Source organism: Polyodon spathula, chromosome 14, assembly GCF_017654505.1.
Source record: "Polyodon spathula isolate WHYD16114869_AA chromosome 14, ASM1765450v1, whole genome shotgun sequence".
NCBI lineage: Eukaryota > Metazoa > Chordata > Actinopteri > Acipenseriformes > Polyodontidae > Polyodon > Polyodon spathula.
The window spans coordinates 6,936,929-6,962,705 of NC_054547.1; the positions used below are offsets into that span (position 1 = coordinate 6,936,929).

General features: G+C 36.5%; 2 protein-coding genes across 5 annotated transcripts in view; one reads left to right on the forward strand and one right to left on the reverse strand.

The window, feature by feature from the left end:
* Positions 1 to 87: 87 nt before the first annotated feature.
* On the reverse strand, positions 88 to 4,984 carry acadm (acyl-CoA dehydrogenase medium chain). The gene is made up of 12 exons (XM_041271400.1): positions 4,829 to 4,984; positions 3,919 to 4,018; positions 3,680 to 3,777; positions 3,145 to 3,214; positions 2,928 to 3,028; positions 2,751 to 2,831; positions 2,324 to 2,454; positions 2,062 to 2,170; positions 1,686 to 1,826; positions 1,407 to 1,502; positions 909 to 1,157; positions 88 to 506 (listed from the first exon to the last, which is right to left on the reverse strand). Exons 1-12 carry the CDS (start codon positions 4,967 to 4,969, stop codon positions 435 to 437), a joined length of 1,389 nt encoding a protein of 462 aa, XP_041127334.1. The 5' UTR covers positions 4,970 to 4,984; the 3' UTR covers positions 88 to 434.
* Positions 4,985 to 13,699: 8,715 nt separating this feature from the next.
* Positions 13,700 to 25,777, forward strand: part of LOC121326751 (choline transporter-like protein 5) — a 64,685-nt gene continuing 52,607 nt past the window's right edge. For all 4 annotated transcript variants that reach the window (XM_041270205.1, XM_041270207.1, XM_041270206.1 and 1 more), the window contains exon 1: positions 13,700 to 13,928. In XM_041270205.1, coding sequence (XP_041126139.1) covers positions 13,718 to 13,928 — 211 coding nt within the window. In that variant the 5' untranslated portion in view covers positions 13,700 to 13,717. The remainder of the gene's footprint in view (positions 13,929 to 25,777) is intronic.

The window sequence follows — 25,777 nt, forward strand, 5'->3', positions numbered from 1 at the left end:
TCATAGAAACATGAGCAATCCTCAAATGGATGCATAATTAGACCATTACATAAGGGCCAACAGGGCAGCTATAAAAACAGACACAAACATTGTTCATATTTATTTATTTCAATGCACAAGTTTTTTTTTTTTTTTTCAGTTGCAGCACAGAACTGAAAAACATAATTACTAATACATTATTTGAGTGTTCTGTTTGAAATGTATATATGTATATATATATCAAACAAAGCATTTAGATATTATATCAGTATTGATCTGTGAATATAGGCACTTCACTTCCAATTGAAAAAAAATGAAATATGCTTTTATGGAAGATTAAGCCTTGAAAAGAGGTAACAATTTAGATGAAGTCCTGTAGTTTACATACATTAGAAAAACAAACAAAAAAAACATAGCATTAAATGGGAAGACAAAGTTTGGTCAGGTAGTTCCTATTACTGTTTGTATCTTGCGATGTGTTCACGTGCAATAATCAACCTCTGGATCTGAGCAGTGCCTTCATAGATCTGAAAGAAAGCATTCTGTTAATTTGGATGTGTCCAGTGAAACTACTCAACAAATGTTAGCATTGTTTTGTTAAAAACAAGATGTCCTGAAGTACACAAATTTGCCAGATTCAAGATTTTGTTCTAACAAAATACAAACGCATTAACAAACAGCCAATTATACATTATTATTAATATCCTCATAAACACAAACCGTCATCTGATGAAGTTAATGTATTATGTTTTCGATATTTAACCCAGTATTTGAATGGTAGATGTTTGTACAAATACAACAAACTTTATACTGTGCTGTATAAAGTGCTAAAATGTGTTATCAGATTTTTAGGCTATGTGCCAGTCATTTAATACTATACCTAGTTATAAAAACAGGTTCACAGTAGTAATGATTTAAAATATGATTACCTGGTAAATTTTGGCATCTCTCATCAGTTTCTCTACAGGGTATTCACTGTTAAACCCATTTCCTCCAAAAACCTGGACAGCATCGCTGGCAACTTGGTTTGCAATGTCACCAGCGAATGCCTTAGCAATGGAGGCATAGTATGTGTTCCTTCGCCCTTCATCCACTTCCCAGGCAGCCCTCTGATAAGCTATTCTGGCCAGCTCGACTTTCATAGCCATCTCTGCCAGTAAGAATGAGACTGCCTGGTGCTATTTCAGAGAGAATGACAAACATAAGGTTATTAATCTTACAGTTTTACTTACATTATAAGTATGGGAATGATCAATTAACATCATATCCCGCTTAAACAACGGAACCAGAGTTACAGTTCGGCCACAGTGGCTAGTGGACAAATGACTTGTCAATATTGTATTGTGAGCTGTTCAAAAATGTTATGTTTCTTTCGTAGGTGTCACTTTACATAATAACAATATCAAGGACAACACAAAAATACTCACTTCTGCAATGAATTTTCCAAAAGTCTTCCTTTCCAAAGCATATTTTGTTGCTTCATCCAAAGCTCTCTGTGCCAGTCCTGTTGCACCAGCTGCGACCTGTAATTGAGTCTGTCTATTACTGCATGAAACAATCATTTTAAAAAGACAGACGAACAGAAAGCCTCATTTTAGTATATCTGACCTAAGTTACGTACACTTACATGAAATTCAGAAATAAAGTTTCAATTACATTACTGTACCTTTCTATTTATACAAATATTTTGAAATTGCTGTACTCACCGGAGGTCTGGTTTTATCAAAGGCTCCCATGGCAATTTTAAACCCAGCTCCTTCTCCTATAAGTACGTTTTCCTTTGGTACTCTTACATCTTCAAATGTAATACCTCTTGTGTCAGAGCAGCGTTGGCCCATATTCATTTCCTAACAGTACACAAAACAGGATGGTTAAATATCACAGTTATCTATGCAGTATTTTTTAAAAGATGAAGACTGAATTAATGAAAAACAGATTCTCATCTGTTTTACATTCTCTAGTTTATCAAGCATGCCTGCCTCACAGGTTTAAAAAGGCATCAGCATTTTTCTTTCAGCATTTACCTCATTAAATAGTTTTGTTTTTGTGTGGTGATTTATTATAAGTAAGCAGTCTTTCTACCTTTCTTCCAATTTGGATTCCAGGGGTATCAGCATCCACAATGAAGCCGGTGAAAGCTTTGTTCGCCGAGGTTTTGGGATCCGAATCGGAACGAGCCAGGAGGAAATACCTGAACACATACAAAAGGAAAAAGTTTGTTCTCTGTCATTTGAGTTTTTTGGTCCCGTTCTCTGTGCTGTCAACCATCAAGCTACACATTCAAAACGGCACATGGATTACAGTATGCCTCATTACAGTACAAGCATTTGCATACAGGACTTACCAGTTAGCTTTGCCACCATTTGTGATCCACATCTTCTCCCCATTAATGATATACTCGTCACCCTTTCTCTCTGCCCTGGTCTTAATCCCCGCAACATCTGAGCCAGCTCCTGGCTCTGTCACACAGTATGCCTTTGAGTTGAAAAACAATTGGGAGTTCAAAACACACATTAGTTTGCCTGTGATCTACTTAATATTATTTACCTACACTTTAGTAAAAGCTTTTGCATTTGACACACAATATACTACAGATGTACCACTGTATTTATGTTCACATATGTTGGCATGAGCAGCAGTTGTGGCGTATGTAAATAAATGTGTTTAATACTAAGTTAAACAGTGTGCATCATAAACAATTGGGAATCCTAGCCCAAGCAAAATGGAATAACACTGTCTGCAGTATTAATAAAAGTTTCCAGAACACTCACACACATCAGAGGTTCCTCCGTCATTCTTCCCAGGTACTTATTTTGCTGCTGTTCACTGCCTGCAATGATGACTGGCATTTGCTTAAAAAAAAATTTTTAAAAATCAACAAAATAAATACAAGTGCAACTTATGTACCATTTCCTTTACAGATGTTTCTTTGGAAGAATGCAACTTACTCCCAAAGAATTGGCTTCAATAGCAGTTTGAACACCAGTACACCCGTATGCTATCTCCTCTGTTATGAGGCATGCATCAAAAATGCCCAGTCCGATGCCACCTACAGCAATGAGAAAATAACATTTTAATTATTTATATATAAAATCAGCTCCCAGGGATAGACTGTTGAATAAGCACAACGCAAACTGAATTACATGATAAATTAAGATACAGTACCGCATTTTTCGGGAATGTGAGAATTCATCAGACCCAACTCCCAGGCTCTCTTGATAAGAGGTACAGGATACTAAAAGAAAATAAAAATATAATGAGCGATACTTTACTGGCATGTTAATTACAAAAACAGAAAAGTTACAAGTATTAGGGTTCTGCAATATTTACACTTTTAAGACGAAACTATTAAAATTCTTCAGATATTTTATATATATATATACTATATATATATATATATATATATATATATATATATATATATATATAAAAAATGAATATTATATATATATCTAGATGCTTCTGACAGTTACACCCCATAAGCAAATTATTCTGTTGTATAAAAGCAATTTTTTTTTTTTCTCAAAAGCCATTGATAGGATTGACAGCAAAGTGAGTATTTAAACATTAGTTGTAGAGTAAGACACCAAACAGGATTTAAAACACTGAGCAGCAGCCCCATGCACCTCTGTTATAATGTGTTAGAGCAGAGGACTTCTGAGAAGCAACTCCATCTGGAATAGCAGAACACAGCACTTACCTCTCCAGTTCTGTCATAATGGGGCGCAGCTGGGAGTACCTCCTCTCGGGCAAATTTTCTGGCAGTGGCTTTAAACTCTTTCTGCTGTTCGGTGAGCTCTGCAAAACAATTGTTCTGGACATTAACAGAAACTAAATTTATAAATATCAGACCTATACATTGTATATATTCAAAATGCATAATGGTACCGTTTATATGAAGAGAAGTGAAACATCTACCATTGCAAAAGTTTTACTTACCAAAATTAAAACCACCTTGAGGCACCTTAGCTGGACTCTGGGCTGCATGAGCACTGGTATTCTGCAATCTCAACCCTGTCAGCCTGCTGGCTCTGAACAGCTGTAGCAAGAGAAGAACCCAGTACTCGGTGAGGTGTCAGATATTCATATTATCCTAATGCTGGTTAAACTGAAAGAGGAAAAGCCAGTCCCACACAATGTACTTTTATTTCTTTAGGATGCTTGTCTGGCAGTGACAGTGTTATCCTATGACTTGAAATTTAATATTTACAAGTTCACAGTACACGGTGATGTGATCATTTAACTCATATAAACAACTAATTTATAGCAACATGTCACACAAGCAGTGGGTCACATTTATCAAACTTTAGCTCCGGTTTTAAATATAAATCCCATTCCAATTCCCATTTCGCAGCTAAAAGGAAACCAAGTTGCAACTTTGCCACCGACAGGAACCAAACTTTCAAATCTGCATTTAGGATTATAAGCTTCACGCTGGAATATTTACAAAATAAATAAATAAATAAAAGCTTTAATTAAAAATGCAATTAGAATAAGTAGATTTATTGAGACTAACGCAGCACTGTCAGACCAGAACCAAAGGTGGCCGCCTGACCTTGTACACAATGCGATCATTTAAATACGTGTACAGCAGATTGTGGCCAACGCGTATCTAACTAAGGACAGAACCTGGCAACCTTTTATTTGAATCAGATAACTGAATATGTGCAGTAGAATCTGCTACACTGTATAAAATTGTTTACAAGAACATACGCGCAGCACAAGTAAACAAGGCATACATACTTATATCCAAAGTAAAAGCAAAAAACAGAAACAACATAACCGGACACTTTACTTTAAATTTCAGTATTGTAAAATAACAATGCAAGCACAATATATTAAAATTTACCTTGCTCAAATTCAACATCTCTGCAGTTTCCAGCGGTCGTGTTGTCAGACAAAACCTTGACTCTCCTAAACCCTTGGCCCGCTCGGGCAGCACGTGATTTAGCCAATTACAGCAGTTCCTGATGTCACGTGCCTCAGACATCACATACTGGATGACTTTTCCCCTACTTTCATGTTACTTAATATTGAATTGTGTGAATCAGCGTATGTACTCGGATTAGATTGTTTTGTCTTTGGCGGTTTGCAGGTTATAACATTTTTCCAACGAGTCATTAAGATTTTAAGTCCAGGAAAATGTATACTGAATTCGCTTTTTGTGTTCGGTTTGAATAAAAAAATAAGGAGCTGCCCTTTTGTTTTTGTTTTACATTATCAGTGAAACAGAATCACAGACTAACGCGATCTTGTTTCACAATCAACGCTTTTCCAAGAGTTTAAAAAACAGAGTTGTGTCACTGTAACTTTAAAGGGAGATCACGTGACCAAAAATAACAGCCTATGTAACACGTGCCCTCCGCCTGTATTTTATTTTTATTTTTTTCAGGAGCTCTGCTTCCTATAAAATTACAAATCACACAAACGCTCAGTTGTTTTTATATTAGTCGACAATTAAGAACGATATCTGTACAATTAGAATTGTGTAGCACTTATGTATGCTTTTGTAATATATATTACAAAGCATGCCATCTTAAATATAAGCACTGTTTTTTTGAGGAGGGGACTGGTTAAAAAAAGCAAAAAAAACATCTTCATGTTATGTCAAGTTTACCCGTGAAGCTCACAGTTTTTCACAGTTATGCGAGTCTACAGCCGTGCTGTTGATTCTCACGTTTGTACACAAGTTTGTTATTACCATTCTATATTCGTAGCTGCTACGCAAACAGCCCCCCTTACTCCAAATATAGCATTGCCTTGACGGTTTGTCTGCGCTAGCCTTGTTCTATGTTTCTGTACACAGCACGTCATTACTCGGAGAGAGTGGAAGGAGGTGCTGTCAGAGAATCTAATTATTAAAGTCGAAAAATATAATGTTCTTTATTCTTTATCAGTGGTTGGAAAGACAATAAAAAGAAAGACGCCGTATAGTAAGAAATAACAGAACAATTGATGGTGCGTCTATCGCTGTTTATTTCACCTTTCGTTTAGACAAAGTGACGGAGAGCGCCACACACTGGTTTCTTATTTCTGTAAAATGACGCTTCTCTGTTTTAATAATGTTGACCAATAACAATAATCACATTCACACACTAACTGGAGATTTTGTTAAAACTGAAAATTTTAAAAAAGAAGTATATTAAACTAATTCTCGGTATTTACAAATATGTGTAGATGTATTCCTTTGGAATAATTTACATGTTAAACCAGATCACATATAAACATTCACTGTTAAATGTCATTTTTTAGTGTGTGGTGCACCCAGACTATTTCTTTGTTTGATTTATTTTATTTTGTCTCCACAATAGGAGCAAAAGCAGACTTTAATTTTCATGACTAGCTACAGTTGTGAGTGTGGTTATTATTATCATTATTACTATTATTATTATTATTATTATTATTATTATTATTAGTAGTAGTAGTAGTAGTAGTAGTAGTATTTATTATTATTATTAATGTGTACTCACGCTGTATTTGTGCCGTTTGCTTCGCTCCGATGAAGGTCAGTGGCGTAGCTGTCAGCCATAAGCAGAAATCAGGGTCCGTCACAGTTCAGCTTAAGTTTCATTTAAAGAATGCTAGGTACAATATAATAATTGAATTCCAAAGGGGACATGGCAAATTTCTTACTACATAATTTAACTTAAGGTTTCCCCTGTACCGTTTGATGTATTAATATTATTATATATATATATATATATATATATATATATATATATATATATATATATATATATATATATATATATATATATATACACACAGAAATGTTCCCACACATCTCAAATAATACACTTCCTTCTGTTTGCTGTGTTCTGTATTCTTACAGCTTATTACAGCCTGGCATTTGTAATGATCTCATTATCAAGTACTACACCATCATCCAACCTCACACTCACACCTACAACATTCAAGAATACTTTCCACATAGCTGCTATTTCTGGATTAAAACTGACACTTGAGCTTGCTAGTGCAGTCCTGGAAACACAGGCATCACATTTTCTGTTTTCATGTTTAAAATATTATGCAAACTTTTTCTTCGATTTTCTGACTAGAATAAAATCATGTTCTTTTAAATTATAAGTGTATAAACTATGCGAATCACAATGTGCTTAATATGACGTATAAATACTGAGCATCAAAAGAAACTTATCACTTGGCCTATATTTGGACAAAATTCACTAGATATGATCGTAGAAATGACAAACTCTGTTTTAGAGCAGGTGCATTGACTTTTTATTCTGCTGATTAACAACTGACACCACGAAGATGCTGCAAAATGATCTGTCAGTCTTGGGCAGGTGTTGTGACTCTTGGTCTCCCAGTTCGTGGCCTGACATTGACAGAGTGTGTCTGGTTATACTGTCTCACCAGGTTTTAAATTGCAGGCTGTGAGCACCCAAGATGGCGAGCCATAGTAAGCTGCCCTAGTCCAGCCTCCATCATGCTGATTCCACGAAGGCGCTGCTCTCTTGACAGACGTGGCATATTGTTTTTTTTTTTTTTTTCTGTGATTTTCTTTACTGCTTTTATTCAAGCTTGCAGTTCAACATACCCAGTGTCCAATCAACTGTCTCACTAATTAGGTGATTAAGTGGTTATGCTTCAGTCATAGTCACTCAAGTAAATATATCTCACAGTCTAGTTATAAGTTGGATATTCTGGCTACCAGCCATTAACAGCAATGACCAGGCCTCCAGTGCCACTAGGTACAGTACCTGAATATTAGTAAATGGGAAGTGTTTAGCCCTTTTGTGTCCTTGAAACCACTGATCAGTATAAATACATTGAAATTGAATCCATTCGCTCGGGAATAATTGCAAATGTTATGCTACATATCTATTTATATATATTTTAAAATAAATGTGTATATAGCTATATAATATGTATCTAACTTAACTTTTAAATTTGAATTACGTTATTGTTGTTATCTTAATCATACACTTTACATTGGTGTATTAACTAATATTTGAAAAGAATTAGAAAAAAATGGCAAGGGACAGGGAAAACAATTAAAATAAAATGTGTAAATAAAATTTAATTTACTGCACATGCAAAAGTAATGGCTATAGTTATGCAATCAGTAAGTGACAATCTGTAATAAACAATAATATTACCAGTTATGACCTTTTACCTACAAAGAGTGTCATATATGCCAATTGTATTTCTAGGACACAGATTCTGGAACTCCCTTTGGTAAGGAGCTCGTCTTTGTGCATGTTAACATTACGTGAGGTGTTTGTCCAACTAGTCTTGGATATTTACAGTGTTTTAAATGGGGCAGTAATCACTGGTACAGAGTACTGCCACTTCTCAAGTTCAAATATTTGAGTCCCAGAGTGTATTGCAAAACAGATGGGGAATTTATTTTGAATGGTCCAGGTCAAGTCGCAATTAGATGCAGTACTGATTAGATGAGATGAGCTTGACAGCAAGAGAGGAAAAGAGAGACAGCTGGACAGGGTGTCTGAGAGAGAGCTGGACAGGGAGACACATAGCGATGGAAAAGGAGACAGAGAGAGAGAGAGAGAGAGAGAGAGAGAGAGAGAGAGAGAGAGAGTTGGGCAGGGAGACAGATAGTGGTGGAAAGGAAGTCTGAGAGCACTGGGAGTACTGCCACTTTTTTTTCCATTTCAAGCACTGGATATTTACATTCTGATCAATAGCCTGTAGTAGTTCTTTGTGAGGACACTGTAGTTCCTTTTTCTTGCATTAATGTCGTGTTCCTAATGAATGGTGAACTGGTTTTATATGGTATATATTAACATGTCCTTGACAAGCTAACCTGTCTAATGTCAAAATGGCAGCCAAAATCTGTCTCATGTAATATGCACAAAGGCTTGAGTTGAGAATTCCACCTCAGATACTGCTGGCAAAGCTTACAACACTACAACTATACCCAAGAGCTGGAGGAGTTGTGCCTGCAGTAACTTCACTTCAGATGCTTTACAGCCTAAGTAGCTCCTAGGAGACCTTTCTGTAGCAAAATGCATCCAAATTTTAGTGGATGTTCTGAACCACCAACAAAAGAGTTTGAATATGATGGTCAACATTACACAATAATCATATGCAAATAGGCCAACTTAATCATCAGTATTTCTTTTATCAGGGACACATTACATTATTTGACATATTACATGTAGGGTAAAAATAGAAGTAAGGGCCTGAAAGGCAGTGAGATTGATGCATACATATTAAGGGAGACATGTTCACATGTAAGGGCTTCGCTATTCACTTATGAGAAGTGATGTTCAGATACATTTTCTATGTGTGTCACTGACTGAGAGGTATCATGTTGCCCACCAGGACCTCAGTAGCTTGCATAGTATTGAGTTTGGGATCACATAATATACTGCTGATGTTTGTAAAACACAATTTATATTTAGTTTGTTGTTTACCTCACAGTATCAGGGGGTTTAGGAAGTCTACCATTTGCAATATTGAATGTGATGTCAGCATTGCAAATCTGTAGTTGTGTTTCTTCCGAAATGCTGCTGACTCAGTAAAGTTCCGGCTGAATATCTGATTCATTCCGAATGGTTATTTACCAGCTCAATCTGGTTCCTAGTGCAGGAGACCCTAATTGAATCTTAGTTAAGCCATGAAGAGCTGATCGTGTGCCAATATGTACACAAGTTTGTTCTACTTTTGTTACTTCTTTAATATAGCTACAACATACTTATGTCTTCTTTGCAAAGATTTATTTATTTATTTATTTTTTGCAATTAACGACCCTTGTGTTCTCATTAGAGTTGTTATTAAGGTGTATAAGAAATAGATGACAAGCATATTTTACCCTGGCATACAAGCTGGGCTTTATAAACTGCCAAGTTAGAGTTCAGGGTTTGTTAACACAAACCCAGGATTTTACATCACCTGAAGTACGATTCCAAAATGAGTATGAAAAAACTATTAAGGCATTAAATAACAAAAACAAATTGTTACCTGTGTAGTGTTTGTTATCAATGGCACCAAATACTTAGAATGTTAAAAAGAAGTTAAAAATCATAGTATTCCTACAGGGTGGGTTTGAACAGGCAGTTACTATCAATGGGAGAGTGTCTGTTCTAGACATGTTTAATGCCCAAGGTGTCACTCCTAGACTGAATTACAGCATAATGGCACAAAGCCGTTGCATCACAGTGATGGGCCATCATGTGCTTTGCATAATGGACTCCATCATTAGTAGAGGTAAGGAGTGTATTAAACAAAATCAATCCAGGTTTTATTCTTCTGCTATGTCTTGAGCCATCAATGGTTATATAAACCTTGAAGCTTTTGAAATAGAGCATTGCTTTCAAGTTGCATAAATTACAGTGAGTCTAAAAGCTTGGTCCATATATCAATAACATGAAAACAAAACAAAACAAAAAACCTACAATGTATTGATTCTAATATACTGGTATCCTTTATAGATGTGTATCTTTGAAAAATAAACTGCAAGTCTAGTATTCATGCATTATGCAGTATTTTCAAAACGGCAATGTAGAACGTAGGCTGTAGACTTGAATTTTAAAAAGCAGGACACTTCAGACAGGTCACGCATTGATTGATTCTTTTCTTCGTTATGCAGATTACTTTAATTAGATAATTACCAGCTGTTGTTCGGTCAGGGATTGAACTCTCACCTCCCAGTCTACACCTCAGCAACAATCACAGGACAGCCCTGCAATCGGGACCTGCCAGTATCACAAAGCTCCAGAAAGTAAGCTTTATTTAACCTGTGGGGTACCTTCATGTGTGTGATGACACGTGATTCCTTTAAAACCCACGTGAGCTCTATATAGCACATGGAAGAGCAGGGCCAGTAAAACATATGGAATGATTCAAACAGCTGTACACTTTTAACTCAGTGGATCAAATAAATAGGCATTTTAGTGCTTGCAGTTATACTAACTTTCAAAATGGATCTAGTCACAATTTTAAGTGTTGCTTCTGGTTAATACAGTATTTGAATGGGAGACATTAAAGGACAGCAGACAGGTGCTGTAGGAAACATCACGGGTGTGGCTCAGTAAAGGCACCCTCCTTTGCTGTATGGTCTTATTGTGATTGTCCATTAGAGCAAATGTTCTGGGCTGTCATTTCTAAATATAAATCCTTTTTTTTCATTCCACATTCTTCACACAACTGGAAGAGTGGCTGGTCAATAATGTACCACATTCTTATATCATCTAATGAATTATGTGTAAGGCAACCCAATTGATTTCCCTTTACACTAAATGTATTCATGGTGTTGCATGCATAGGGCAATGTTCCAGGGCAATGATTAAAACATCTGTTGTCTAAGAAATACCATCTCGATTACTGCATCTTGATTAAAGTGCTTCTGCATCCTGCAAATCATCCTGTCACCATTTGCTTAGAGCTCCACATTACTTCAACAACATATACAGTATATGATGACCCTGTGCAACGGCCATCCAAAACTCGATGTAAAGAGCGCCTATTTATATATTGCCACTAGGGGGCCAATATATATATATATATATATATATATATATATATATATATATATATATATATATATATATATATATATAGTTTTTTTTTTTTACCAAAACTTTGCCTACTTTGGGTTTATTTTTTCAATTTAAAATACATGCTCCTACCAAGCTTTAAAATACAGTCCCTTAAGGCAAATTGCACAAAAATGACAGTCAGGGATGTTACAAATTCCCAGATGCTTCAGTTGTACACATTGTGGATCTATTCCAGTACTACACCTGCTATTACCTCAAAATAGATTTTATAAAAAATACACTATGTTTTCAAAGCAGTTTATTATACACTACCAGCTATTGTAGTTCCATATATACATATCAGTGGCTTAATTAACATCTTCAATTCACAGCCAGATGTGCCTGTCAAAACTAGGGAATTCTGTAAATGTACTTATATTAAATCTGTTTTTCAGATTTTGTCAGTTGGAAAAGCTTTGGAAACTGTCTTTTTTTGATCAATAATACTCCATGATCTGCCTACAAAGTGTGTTCTCTAAAGTACTGCTGCCTCTTGGTCTTGGATAGGAGCATGACGTGAATTGTACTGTAGAGACATCACACGCTTCACTGCTCTGTACTGCAGAATAATCACCAGGAGTCTGTACAGCATTGTGTATATATTAGTATAAATACATGGTGTTTACACACATACAAAAATATTTATAAATGCTATTCTTCTGAAATATGTGATAGTTTATTGTCCTAATTTGATAGTTTTTTGTTTGTACATAATGTTTTTATTAATGATTCAATTTCAACACTGTAAAGACATCATCTTTAATTGTGACGTAAAACCTGCTAAAACAAGGACAAAAAATATTTTCAGTAACCTTTCCTTTTACATTTGTGGTACCCAGACAATAAACAAAAATAAATAAATTACAAAAACTTTTTTTTTTAAAAAAAAGCTGCTTGCTAAATGTTACAATTATAATAAGGTCTGTTCATTCAAATTATTCTTTTTAGAACCCTGTGTTGTTCAATATATAAAAATAGACTAGCTCCATATAGAATCTAAGCACAGCAAGGGTAAATCCCAAGGAGACATAGTATTAAATATACATGTAGAATATTCAGACACACTCTTTTCTAAGAGGCTGCTGCAACACAACATATATTGAATCTGACTGCTGGCATTTGCTATCTTTGAAGCTCTCTACTCCCTGTGATGATTACCCCTTATAAAAGTTCACCAAAGGGCATAGCAAATCGTAATAAAGCATAGGAAAGCAACGTAAAGAACACTGAGGTATGGTTAAGCATATTAATAAACATGGTAAACCAGGGTAAAATATGGTTAATACATGGTATTACCATGGAAAGCAGGTAAAAGTGCAAAAATACCATGGCAAACTTGTATAAGGTACTCCAACAAAAAAAATATTATATATATATATATATATATATATATATATATATATATATATATATATATATATATATATATATATATATATATATAATGGCATTATTTGATACATGGATAACACTGATAACATCACATCTATATGCTATCAATACCGCAGGTGACAGGTGGTTAAATTTGTTTGCTCCAGACAAGGAAACTCATTCTGTATCCTTAGACAGGGACCAAGTCCAATCCCCTGTCAGTGTGTCTGAAGCCCCACTTACCACAAAGATAAGCATTATTTTTCAGCTTCGAAATATTTCCGCCACAAACCTACAGTACTGAAAAAGAAGTTTTGATTAATACAATTGATTAATTGTATCACTAATAATAATAATAATAATAATAATAATAATAATAATAATAATAATAATAATAATAAATACCCATCAAGTGTAACCCATCAAGCTGTTTTTTCTTTTAATTTTTTTTTTTTGTTTGTTTGTTTAGTTATTCCAAAACTGTATACAAAACACGTTTATACAGAAAACCTCGTAAATTCAGCAGAGACGGTGTACCCCTAAAACACTGGATCAGGCATTTATTTTATCTAGAAAACATGCTACTATATTTTGGTGTTAAACAATCACAAATAATTCTGAAATACATTTTTAAAATGCTTAATTTGCTTAACTGTGCCATTTAAATGCACTGTGGCTGTCAAAATGACCACTGGTCTTGACAGATTAGAAGTTTGGAAGAGTTATAATTTCACTAAGAGAAATCATAATCACAATACTGAAGCTGTCCAAAAACGTCCGCTTCCCCTTTAAGCAGCCTATTTCATTGTCGCCTGGGTTTCAGCTCCCACTCGCTACCCTAGATGACGCTTTGTAATGCTGTAAACTCTGCTGACGTTAGACTGATCGGCTCAGAACGCAGAAAGAGGGGTCCTTATATACCAGTTCTGACAACAAACAAGGCGCTCTTCACACACTGCCAGCATTACATGCCATCACAACAACAAAGAAACCAAATCTCAGCCGACCTCATTGCAATGGGCAGAAGAAGTGAAATCCCACCTTCGTTGTATGGTGAGTGTTTCCATCTTCGTTTAATGTTTTCTCACGATTCAAACACATATGTAACTTGTTTAGCAGTGAAGCAGTGGGATTTCTTCATAACTGTACTTTTGATACCGTACCATACGAACATGGTGTGACTGGCCTGATTACATTCGTGCAGTGTTGAAAGTCCAACAGGGGGTTTGGCTGTATAATACTGTTCAGTAACAGTATATTCATTTCTAATTATTTCCGTTATGGATATATAATCTGTCATAAATTAAAAGCATGCACGGATGTAAATCTGGGAATTTGGTAACTTTTAATATAATTTACTATTAAGTTTTTTTTTTTTGGGGGGGGGGGGGGTTGTATTTTTTTTTTTTTTTGTAAATCCTGTCGTTTCTGTAACATTGTTTTCGTTAGCGAACCCCTATGTATTTGTGATGCACGGATTGTATTGAGGGATCGGTAAACTTGTAGTAAGGTAACACAGGAGGGCGTTCGAACCCATGTCACATGGCTAGTAGTATTACAAGTACAGTATTTACAAGGAGATACTGTGAGCCGCCGCTATTTTTACCACCGTATACAGTGTACTTTCAATCGAGTCATGATTTCCAGGCACGGCTTGGGATGCAACTCGAGGTTGCTCAGGATAGAAAGTGCATTCGCTACACTTGATTTCAAGACTGTCAGAATAACACCATCAATACCATAGTTTAAGGAGATTTGTATACAATTAACACCATTTGCGTTGGTTTTAAGGCACCGATCATTTTAGGGTTACATAAAGTGGCGTGCCGAGCGGTTTGACTGATAACGCTGATATTGTGTTAGGACTCTGTTCTGAACAGCAGCACAGTGAGGTTAAATCATAGGCATTTGATCACAATTGCTGTGTGCTGCTTTGATATATTGCAAAAGGTTCTGGTTTTTGGTAACTACAGGATGCACAGCCCAACATGGTTGTATGCAATTATTTCACGTTTCACCCGTTATTTTAACTTTCCTATAACTTTTTATGATGTCAGCTATTATCCTGACCTGAATTGCTAAAATGTTGAAATGTAATCATATTGCCCTATATGACAGTTTCTAACTAAATTCACTGATGAGTGTTGGGTGTTGGCAGCTGCATTTCAAGACTATTAAATAGTCTACATAGATACAGCAGGTAAACATTATGACTACTGCAGCTATGCACAGCAAAGAGCCAATGTAGTGGTTAGTGCTTAATAATAATCATTTCCCTGTTCATTTTTTATTGTAACCTTTTAAAAGCCATTTGGATGCATTTTAAAGGGGGTCTGTGGGATAGTGACATCACATAATGTGTGTTTTGTGGAAGCTTGAAAATGCTCTGGCCATGCTACAGTTAACGTATACTGTATTTCTATTTAATTCAGTCTGAAGAACATCCTCATAACTATCCCTTTGTGTCTAAACCCTTGACGAATCGCGCTCTATTTTGAAAGCAGCCTCAGCTTCTAACATTTTACTATACAGTGTATCTCTTTCAAACCTTAAGTCATTAATTTCTGTAATGTACTCACTTATTTCTGTACATAAACAGTGAGAACTCGGACTATGACACGCAGAATTTATGTTTACATGATTTGCAACAGTTTAAGCCTTAAAGATAGTAAAACTAGGTTTGGGAGGGGAGGGAGGTCTAGAGAGAGGTGATATTTTAGAGAGGAACATTTGCTTTCTTTGGATCACCATTGGTTATGTTACCCAGTGAGAATCTGAATTTTAGCTCAGGACTTCATTGAACTTCATGCAGAGAGGTTTATTGGATTCATGAGTAAGGTACCGGCTTGTGATTTTGAAATCTTCCACAGCTTTCAGCAGGAGCATCCAAGCCCTCTAGAAGTTTACATGGTTCCCAATATGATGAATCCATGATTCTATTTAGGATCACCAGCCGTACTAGTGTTGCTGGTAAAATAACAGATGCGCAATCAGAAGAAAGAGTAAGAGAGGTCTTACAATGACACAGGCTGAATGTGAGGCAGTGTCACTGGCCCCTTGTCAACATTCTGTATCGCCAATAATGAACTTGTGTAGATCCATTGTTGACATCTGTTGGCACATTAATTCCCCCCCCCCCCCCCCCCCCCCCCCCCCCCCCCCCCCCCCCCCCCCCCCCCCGTAGCAATGCTGTCCAATCACCCTATTAGTTATGTGTACGATGTGCCCTACTTTTGTGAAGTCCAATGTAAATAAACTCTTTAGCCGAGTCAAGACCAGTCATCTTTCTGCGCATTGGCGATTGTGCTTTATCTATTGCTTAGAGAGTATAAGGGCCTATGGGATATATAATCTGTCGCTGTAATGAAATAAGGTGGTATGTTCAGTACTCGCATGAGGGAACATTCACTGTGTGCTGCGGTGCCTTTATTGAAATAAGTCTGAAAAATAATACAACTCCAGTATTGCTATGCATATAATATATACTGGTAATATTATATAATTGTAGCTCACAAAATACTTGCCTAAAATTCCTCAAATGTGCAGTTCTGAAAGAAGCATGTTACAGAAAACGTGTTTTCATTTCAAAACTTGACCGGACTGGTACTACACTAGGTTAAACCTAGATAATGGGAGTGAAAATGGGTTAGATTTATGGAATTATGTTGTTAGCTACTGTTAGTTTAAGGAATAAGAACATAAGAACATAAGAAAGTTTACAAACGAGAGGAGGCCATTCGGCCCATCTTGCTCGTTTGGTTGTTAGTAGCTTATTGATCCCAAAATCTCATCAAGCAGCTTCTTGAAGGATCCCAGGGTGTCAGCTTCAACAACATTACTGGGGAGTTGATTCCAGACCCTCACAATTCTCTGTGTAAAAAAGTGTCTCCTATTTTCTGTTTTGAATGCCCCTTTTTCTAAACTCCATTTGTGACCCCTGGTCCTTGTTTCTTTTTTCAGGCTGAAAAAGTCCCTTGGGTCGACACTGTCAATACCTTTTAGAATTTTGAATGCTTGAATTAGGTCGCCACGTAGTCTTCTTTGTTCAAGACTGAACAGATTCAATTCTTTTAGCCTGTCTGCATATGACATGCCTTTTAAGCCCGGAATAATTCTGGTCGCTCTTCTTTGCACTCTTTCTAGAGCAGCAATATCTTTTTTATAGCGAGGTGACCAGAACTGCACACAATATTCAAGTGCATTGTACAGTTTTAACATTACTTCCCTTGAATGAATGTGTTCAGTTAATGCAGTGTTATTCCCTGTATGGATATATGGTAACATGCATATTCTTCAAAGGTAGCATTATTTCTGACAATTGTTTTTTTCTTTTTGTGGTGTTAGAGAATAAAAATTAATGAATATAAATGAGTTGTTCTTTTTAGCTCTTATTTAACAAGGATATTAAAACCTCTGAGATAAACATCTAATTTATAAAAGTGTCCTGGGGGATAGCTGATTAATTGTCATTGTACTGTGCAAAGCAGTGTTGTTACACATAAGCTAATACAAATATGGCACACAATCTTAAGTGCAGAATTATATCTGATGATTAAAATTCCTATTAGTATGTGAGATGGGTAATATCTACTGTTTATTTGCAATAAGATAGGGTATGCAATATATTTATTTCAATTTGCTAATGAGTGCTTTGACCATCTTGCTTTGTGTGGAAATGTTAAACAGAATTTTATTGAACTGATCAACACCCAGAGTGGAGGCGGTGGTAGCAGAATTGTACCAGCAGATCTCCCTTTATGAATGTTAATTTCTGACTTTTGGAGGAGAATTTTAATTTATTTCCAGTTCCAGCAAGACCTTTCAGGCAGCACAGGGCTTCTTTGTTAGTCATGCACTTTAAACACCAAAACATAGAAACACTGTCTTATTGTCTCTGTGAATGTTTATCTTTCCAAAATAGCTTTAATTTGGACACAGCTCCTTATTGGCTGAAATGGCAGTGGTTCCCAAACTAGGGACCTGGGACCCTGAGGGGCCACAAGTCATAAACAAATATTCTTTATCAAAATGACCCTGGCAAAGCAATGTTCCCCAGGCCGCGTGATCAATGTATTTACATGAACACTGCTGTTCGGTTCTTGGGATTGTAACCCTACTCTGAAGTCAGGTATATTGTACATTTCTAATGTTCATTTCGGGTACCGCGCTGACATTATATACCATTATAGAACAAAAGGGGGGTCGTAGGAAGGGTTAGGTTCTCAGTCAGGATTCCTAATATCATGGGCTGAAGAACATGAAGTCAATAAAGGAGGGATCCACTAGGATTGGTATTGCCAGAAGGTGGTCTTACACCAGGTCTGATCTTAAAGAGAACTGAACTTTTATAGAGATGTTCCCCAAAATGACAGTGAGCTGCCTTAATTGTGAGCTGTTATTTTCTGTAAAAAATTTCTGTAGAGATGGTCACATAGTGAGAGTACATTGGGTAGAACTCAGATGCCCTATAGATGAACTCAACCGAATGCCTTGAGACTTGCTAAACTCTACTTAACTTTATTCTGCAAACAATAACACATGAAATACTGTGCATTCCATATATTTACACGCATGCCTTCGAAATCCTATCAGTAATACCAGAGTTAATGAAGAAACTGTTGTAAAACACCAAAATGCAGATCTGTTGTCAGCATCTTTGTAGGGTGTATGTCACTGGGCTGTCGTTCTAAAGGTTAAGAGGAACAGTTGATTGTATTGTCTTGTAGATCAATAGACAATACTGAAGGCTAACAGGACAATAGTCAATTAACAAAAGCTGATTTAATTGATTATTTAATTAATGTCAAGTTCAGCAAAGATTACTAAAGTGTTACTTGCCCTGATTTACTGATGGGCACCCTTGTACTGTAATTCAAATGCTTATATTCACATGCCCAGAATATTAAGTTGACATTTAAATGAAGGCAAAATTACATTATTAATGTATTCATAATTGATTTATTTATTAATTTAGGGTGCCCAGTTTTTACCCCCTAATTTCGCCCCAACTTAGAATATCCAACTGCATTCCATCACAGCATCAATCCTCTGCAACAGCTCAGGAGAACTGAATCTCAGTGGGTATCCTCTGATCCCACAACCAAACCCATGCCTCTTTACACCCACAAGTGGAAGTTGTCTGCAGTTCACCAGGGTTTTGCCTTCCCCAGCCTACCAATGGAATACTCCCCCTGGAGTCCCCAGCGAAGACCATACTTCACATAGCCAGGAAGTAAATATGAGCTCCCCTGACTCTGTGACTCACCCTGCACACCACACAGCCATGCTTTTACCAGAGGAGCCTCTGACCAAATCCATTCAACAGCCTTCAACATCGAGTTGTTATTACTTTCAGACTGTATTAGTTACAGTGAGTTTTTAAGGAGACCAGGTATAAGTATCCTTGATCTTGATGCAGGGTACTGTGTTTAACAGACTATTCCAAAGGAGTAGAGTAAATAACAGATTAGCCTATAAACGTCCTTAAAAATGATTTCGATTTGTATGGCAATGAATTTGAAACTTTTGACTTCTCAAAGACACCTCACCATTCTTGAAGCATCAGCTTTTGTGAAGCTGAATGTTGTACAGCAAGGCAAGTATACATAACGTGTATCTAAAGTATTTATAAAGTCTATCTAAAGTATATATTCATTTATTTCACTTATGTTTTTTTCAGAGTACTTATTCTGCTCTTCCACACATTTCTCCTTGTTTTCCTCAGCTAAATATTTAAGTCTGTAGGGCATTGGATGATTTAAGGTGTCTGTCTTCTAACACGGGAGGAAATTGGCCATAGTTGGGGATTGTTCTTTAGGGAGGCTGCTGGCTGTTTTTGTTCATTGTGCAGCAATATATACACAATTGGAAAACTGACTGTCATACAAAAAACTATTCTTGGGCAGTGTCTACCACATATGTGAATAGATTTCATTTTAAATTAGCTTTCTAGTACCATATGTTTGTAAGCAAAGAATAATTAATCTTAAAACTACTACAAGCAATACATGCTACAGAAGATTTTTTTTTTTTTATCCAACATCTGTTTTCACAGCAGCTACTTCATTTATTATTATTATAGTAATTTAGCAGACACTTTAATCCAAGGCAATTTACAGAGACTAGGGGGTGAACTATGCATAACAAATGCTGCTGCAAAGTCTCTTACAATAGGACCTCGGTTTTACATCTCATCTGAAGGATGGAGCACAAGGAGGAAAAGTGACTTGCTCAGGGTCACACATACAGTAAGTCAGTGGCTGAGCTGGGATTGAACAGGGAACTTCCTGGTAACAAGCCCCCCTTCTTTAACGACTGGACCACCAAGCCTGAACAAAATACAATTTTTAAGGCTGTAACAACACACTGAAGTGTTCTAGTTTGTGTATTTAATAGACTAAATTAGTATACTTTTTCCTTAGCATTAACCTTTGCTTAAAGTGGGAACTGTAGAGATGAAAACCTTCATTTTGAATCATGATATTTCTTCATATAATATGAACTAGATAGGAACTTAAACAATGAACCATCTAATGCACAACACAATGCATGCTCCATTATAAAGTTTGTCATGGTTATCTAGTTTCCCATGCACACAATGCATTTAACACTGAACCTCTATGTATTTTAACATACATACAGTAGTGCAGGTAGTCTAAGATTCACGGTTCCTTTATCTTCTCACATCACATGCAAATCACTCTTCAGAACCATATAATTTCTAATGAGTGATGTATCATCTTTTAACCAAAGTATTGTCCTGTTTATCAAGACACCTCTGTTGAACACGTGTTTGAGATAAACCACCAGTGAGTTCAATATGGCATTCAGCACTGTTTCACTAAAGGATTCAATTCTGGTTCATCTACAACTAACTCTGTGCTTATTTTTTTTATTTTTAATTGCCTGCGTCTGACTTAGATTAGTTTAATCTATACTTGCAGGAAAGAACTCAATATGAATAACTAAACCTGTAAAGAATTAGAGAATGCTCTGTATTTGCATGAGTTTCCCTAATGTCCGTGGGAAAACTAATGCAAATAACTGATCTGGCATGTTGTTGATTTTGAGTTGTAATTAATTAGATCAATTCATAACGCTGGTGACCAAAATGGGACGAATGGATTAATCAAGCATTGGAAATGATGCTTTTATCATAATTCAACGCTGTGTCAAAATCAGCACAGCTGTAATATATGTTTATTTAGCACTTGATGGTGAAAAGGGTTGAGGCACCTGCTGTGTTTCTTTATAGCGTTGTCTACAGGTAGTGACAATCTTAAGATGCCAGTCTGGTTCCTTACTGGGGTGACTTTTAAACCACTAATTAAGGAAGAATCTGATCCCATACAGTAAGGTGTAAGACAAAATTCAGTTTGCTCCATACTTCTTGGTTTGAGGATTAAAAACTACTGGTGTAGCTTGGAAAGCCCTTTTCGGGCCCTGTAGGAATTTCAAATCAATTCTAATTTGCACTGGGAACCAATGCAACATAGCCAGAAGTTATGCTGACTCATTCTACTTGGGACTCTCAGTAGCATCCAAATGCCAGTGTGGGATTTTAAACAGCCCCCAATGCTTCTAGGCTACCTTTAGCGCTAATAAAATAATGAGGAAGACTAGTTTCGTTCTTTAGAACGCAGAACCAGATCAGAATGTGTTCATGTGCTAAAAAAGCATCTGGTGCAGATTTTAACACAGTGTTTTAACAGACTAATAAACATCAGAGGGTATACTGATGGAGCTCACTGTGCACACATTATTTAAAGCTCTTTTGAAATCCTCCCTGTACTGTTGCTCCCCTGTGCCTTAGTGGACAGGAATGCATAAATAAAACAATGGAGTGGTTGAAGCATCACTTGACATTCTGCTTCAATGAGACAGAACTCTTCATAATTTCTGCAGAATTTATGAGCCTGCTGTTTTGATGACTGTGTTTATGGAATTCACTGGTGTTGTAAGGGGCTTGGTAACATGCATTTGTGAAGCATTGAACATTAAATACTCACTTATAATGTTCTGCTATGTGGCCTGTGAGCAAATCCAAGGTGGTCCCTGAAATATTCCCAAAAATAACACAACGGTGTTGCTAAGTATTTATCTAGGAATTCTGAAGATTATTACATTTTCATTACTGGTAGTATGCTGTCAAATGAGGAACTATCATGGTAGAATTGATAGTATAAATGCAGATGTTTTTGGTTCCAGGCTGGTAGTGGTTCATGGAAAAGTGAACCACTATCAGCCTTGTTTTGAAAGGACTGAGAAACCAGAGCGGTCCCTGCCGTTGAAAAGGCTTCATATAGAAAGACATGTAAAATATGTTCAATTCTGAAAAGAGATGGACTGACCTGTTGTACATGTCTTTTTTTGATATAGCGCAAGATGCTATTTAAGGCCTTTTGATTAATGTGGCGAGATTTTAATCAGTTGAATATGGTGTCTGTTTCAGTTACAGTACTTATGTTGTTGAAGTCATTAAGGCAGGACTCTCCCTGGTGTTTTGATTATTTTCCCAAACATAGCAGACTGAAGAGACTTGCATGCACAGTTGGATGTTAAGATGTATTTTGATCTGTTGAATAGTGTGGCTTTTACTAAAACACTGAACAAGACAGTAGAAAAGAAAACTGTAAAACTCAAGAGACTTAACAATTCTCCTTGATAAGAAAAAGGTCCTTGTTGGTCTTTAAACAATTTAAAGCTACATGCCTATGAATACAGCAAAGGTGAAGCAGTTCTCTGGAGTATGAGTGACAGTATTTATGAACGTGGATGTGAAGATTTCATACATTTGAACTCGCATGTGCTCAAATGTGGGTTAGCCTTTATCCTCTTAAATTCTGGAGAGCATACGGATACTAGCACTGTTCTACAAAAATAGCAGAGATTAAAGGAACTGACAGAGGTAAAATCGGCATTATTGGAAGTTGTCTGTGGTATTCCACAGGGCTCCATTCTAGGTCCCTTGCTGTTTTCATTATATATACTAGCTCTAGGTGACATTATCCGCAGACACGGAGTGAACTTCCATTGCTATGCTGATGATACCCAGCTATATTTGTCCCTAAAGCCAGGTATTTCTTCTGCCCGGGTGTTACCAGCTACTTGCCGTACAGACATCAAGCATTGGATGTCACATTTTCTAATGTTGAATTCAGATAAAACAGAGGTTATGCTAGTGGGATCACAGAACCAACTAAAAGAAAATGTGGGATTACATGAGCTCGACCCTTGCAGCCTCTCGTCAAAACTTAATCTAGAAATTAAGAGTTTGGGGGTCATCTTTGATCCTGATCTATTATTTCAGACTTGTATTAGGGAAATTACTAAAGTATCTTTTTACTATTTGAGAAATATAGCCAAACTTAGACAAATTATGTCTGTATCTGATGCCTTTGTTTCATCAATAATTGATTATTGTAATGCACTTTTTCTGGTGTCCCAAAACGTGTGGTATCCCACATGCAGCTTGTTCAGAATACCGCCGCTAGAATTCTAACTAAAACCGGAAAAGTGAACATATTACCCCTGTTTTGGCCTCTTTACACTGGCTCCCTGTGCAGTATAGAATTGATTTTAAGATTTTGCTGTTAACTTATAAGGCCCTGAATGGATTAGCACCTAGTTATTTGCAGGAGTTACTGACCCTGTATCTTCCAAACCGCACTCTGAGATCACAGGATGCGGGACTGCTGGTTATTCCTAGTGTCAACAAGAGCAACACGGGAGGAGGGAAAGCTTTTTCTTATAGAGCTCCGAAATTATGGAAGGCTCTGCCTTCGTTTGTCAGGGAAGCTGGGAGCTTTACAGTTTTAAGTCGAGACTAAAAACAACCTTTTATAAAATGGCTTTCTTATCATAGTGGGTTTTAATGTAACTTTAAAATTGCCGCTTTTGTGTTAGTATGTATATACTGTTATTTAAATGTTCTGAATGTGGCAGTTATATGTGTGACATGCTATATAAATGTATTGTGGTTTGTTCTTTTTTTATGTACTGTATAGTGCTTTGCAATACTTCTGTATAAAAAAAAGCCATGTAAATGCAATAAATAAATAAATAGAGAAAAATAAAAAATGCTTTATTTTCTTTTTTCTGGTCAGCCAGTATTATTAAACCTGATGCTGTTACAACAAATAGTTAATCAAAAGGACTACAAATGCACCATGCTAATTCAGTTCATTATTATGCTATCTCAGCTGTGCTAAATGGTTGCTTTTGTTGTTGTTGCTCTGCTTAAATAGTCTTAATAAGACGGAAGGAGCTGAACAATCATTTTATGAGTGACTTTGAAAAGACAATTTAGAACGGTTCTAGTTATTGCGAAAAGTGTAAGGCTCTGCATTTACTTAAGTGGCAATTACTCCACTAGGTCTCCCATTATTGGTTTAGAGATAAACCATTTCTGGTACAGAAATAAATATTTTTTTAAAAGTATGAAGTTTGATACTAGTAAAGTGTTTACTGTGGGGCTGGCTGAAAATAAATACATTTCAGGAAAGGTGTTATTCCTGTGACTGAACAAAGATGTCCACAGACTACAAGAAAGCAGTTTCTCCTGACATCTAATCCATAAAGATAGCTTGATAGCTAATCAATAAAGATAGTGTGATAACTTTAGAATAGATTGTATTACAGTACAATGCAGAGCCGAGATTCAGAAGTGTAATCAAGTATAATCACTACACGTAGAATATATTCAACAAAAACATTCAACAAAACCTGAATACTGCAGGTAAGCAGCAAGTGTTTCTAGTACTGCTTGTCCCAAAGGGACACTGTTTTCTTTTAAATTTAAATTTCTTAGCCTTATAATATCCTCTTGTATGTGTTCTCTATAATTCTCTATTGTAGTTTATGGTAACGACGGTCCTTCAGGGTCTGCTACTGAAGTGCAGCTGTAATTTCAGTCCTTTCAAACCGCTGTAACTAATTCATCTTTTCAAAACCGTGCTGTGGTAGATGCAGGAGGCTTTGCAAATGAACAGCGTTTTCAGAGACAATCCTGTCAAAATGGTTCAGGGTTAAGCAGGTTGATACCAATCATTTGGGCACTTCAAGTAGAACCCTGGCTTGGTAAGGTTATAACTGATACTATTGGGTAGATTGCTGAGTTTGCTTGAATGATGGAGAGACACACAGGCAATTTATATAGTGCATGAATTGGAGATGAAAACTGTGGCGTCTGAACCCCTGTTAAAGTATAATATCACTGATTTGAGACCGAGCTTTTGAATTTGAAATTCACTGAATACACTGCAGCTTGGCGGCAGCATTGAAAAGGGTGGATAATAATAATAACAATAATAATAATAATAATAATAATAATGAGTGGTAATGACAGTGAAATGCTGAAATGGAGCAAATGATGTTCTAGCAAAGGGAGAGCCTATGTGGTCCAAACAGCCTCTTCTCATTCCCAGCTTTTGTTATGTTCTTATAAAAGGTTGATCTGTGGTTCTGGATGTTCCCTTTGTACATTGTATAACAAAGTAGAAATATAGCGGAGCAACATAGAGAGTGGTAAATATAGAACACATACGGTGTCCCATCCTCACGCATTTCAGAGGTCTAAATCCTTCCTGAGCTGGACACATTAGGGGATGCATGTTATGATTTCAATTGCAAATGTGTGCATCAGATTGTAAATCAAAACTCATTGATTGCCAGGTGTTGGTCGGCTAGCCTACATAGACTGAAGCTAATAAACAATGAAGTTGTCAGAGCAGCAGCAAACTGCCACATGAAAAACTGTGTGGATCTGGGCATTAGCCAGTATAATGACATACAGTGCAGTGAAAACAGAAGTCGACCCCTCTGGCTTGTGTTAATGTTTGCAGTCTAGTTGCTAGGGAGGCCGATGCTTATCCTCTACCCCTTAATGACTGCTAGGCCTTTAG

Excerpts from the sequence above, each read along its gene's own strand:
- acadm (XM_041271400.1), bottom strand. The coding sequence starts at position 4,969 with ATGTCTGAGGCACGTGACATCAGGAACTGCTGTAATTGGCTAAATCAC. Across the intron at positions 3,778-3,918 it reads TCAAGGTGGTTTTAATTTTG|AGCTCACCGAACAGCAGAAA; the intron begins GTAAGTAAAACT and ends ATTGTTTTGCAG. Across the intron at positions 3,215-3,679 it reads ATTATGACAGAACTGGAGAG|TATCCTGTACCTCTTATCAA; the intron begins GTAAGTGCTGTG and ends ATTTTCTTTTAG.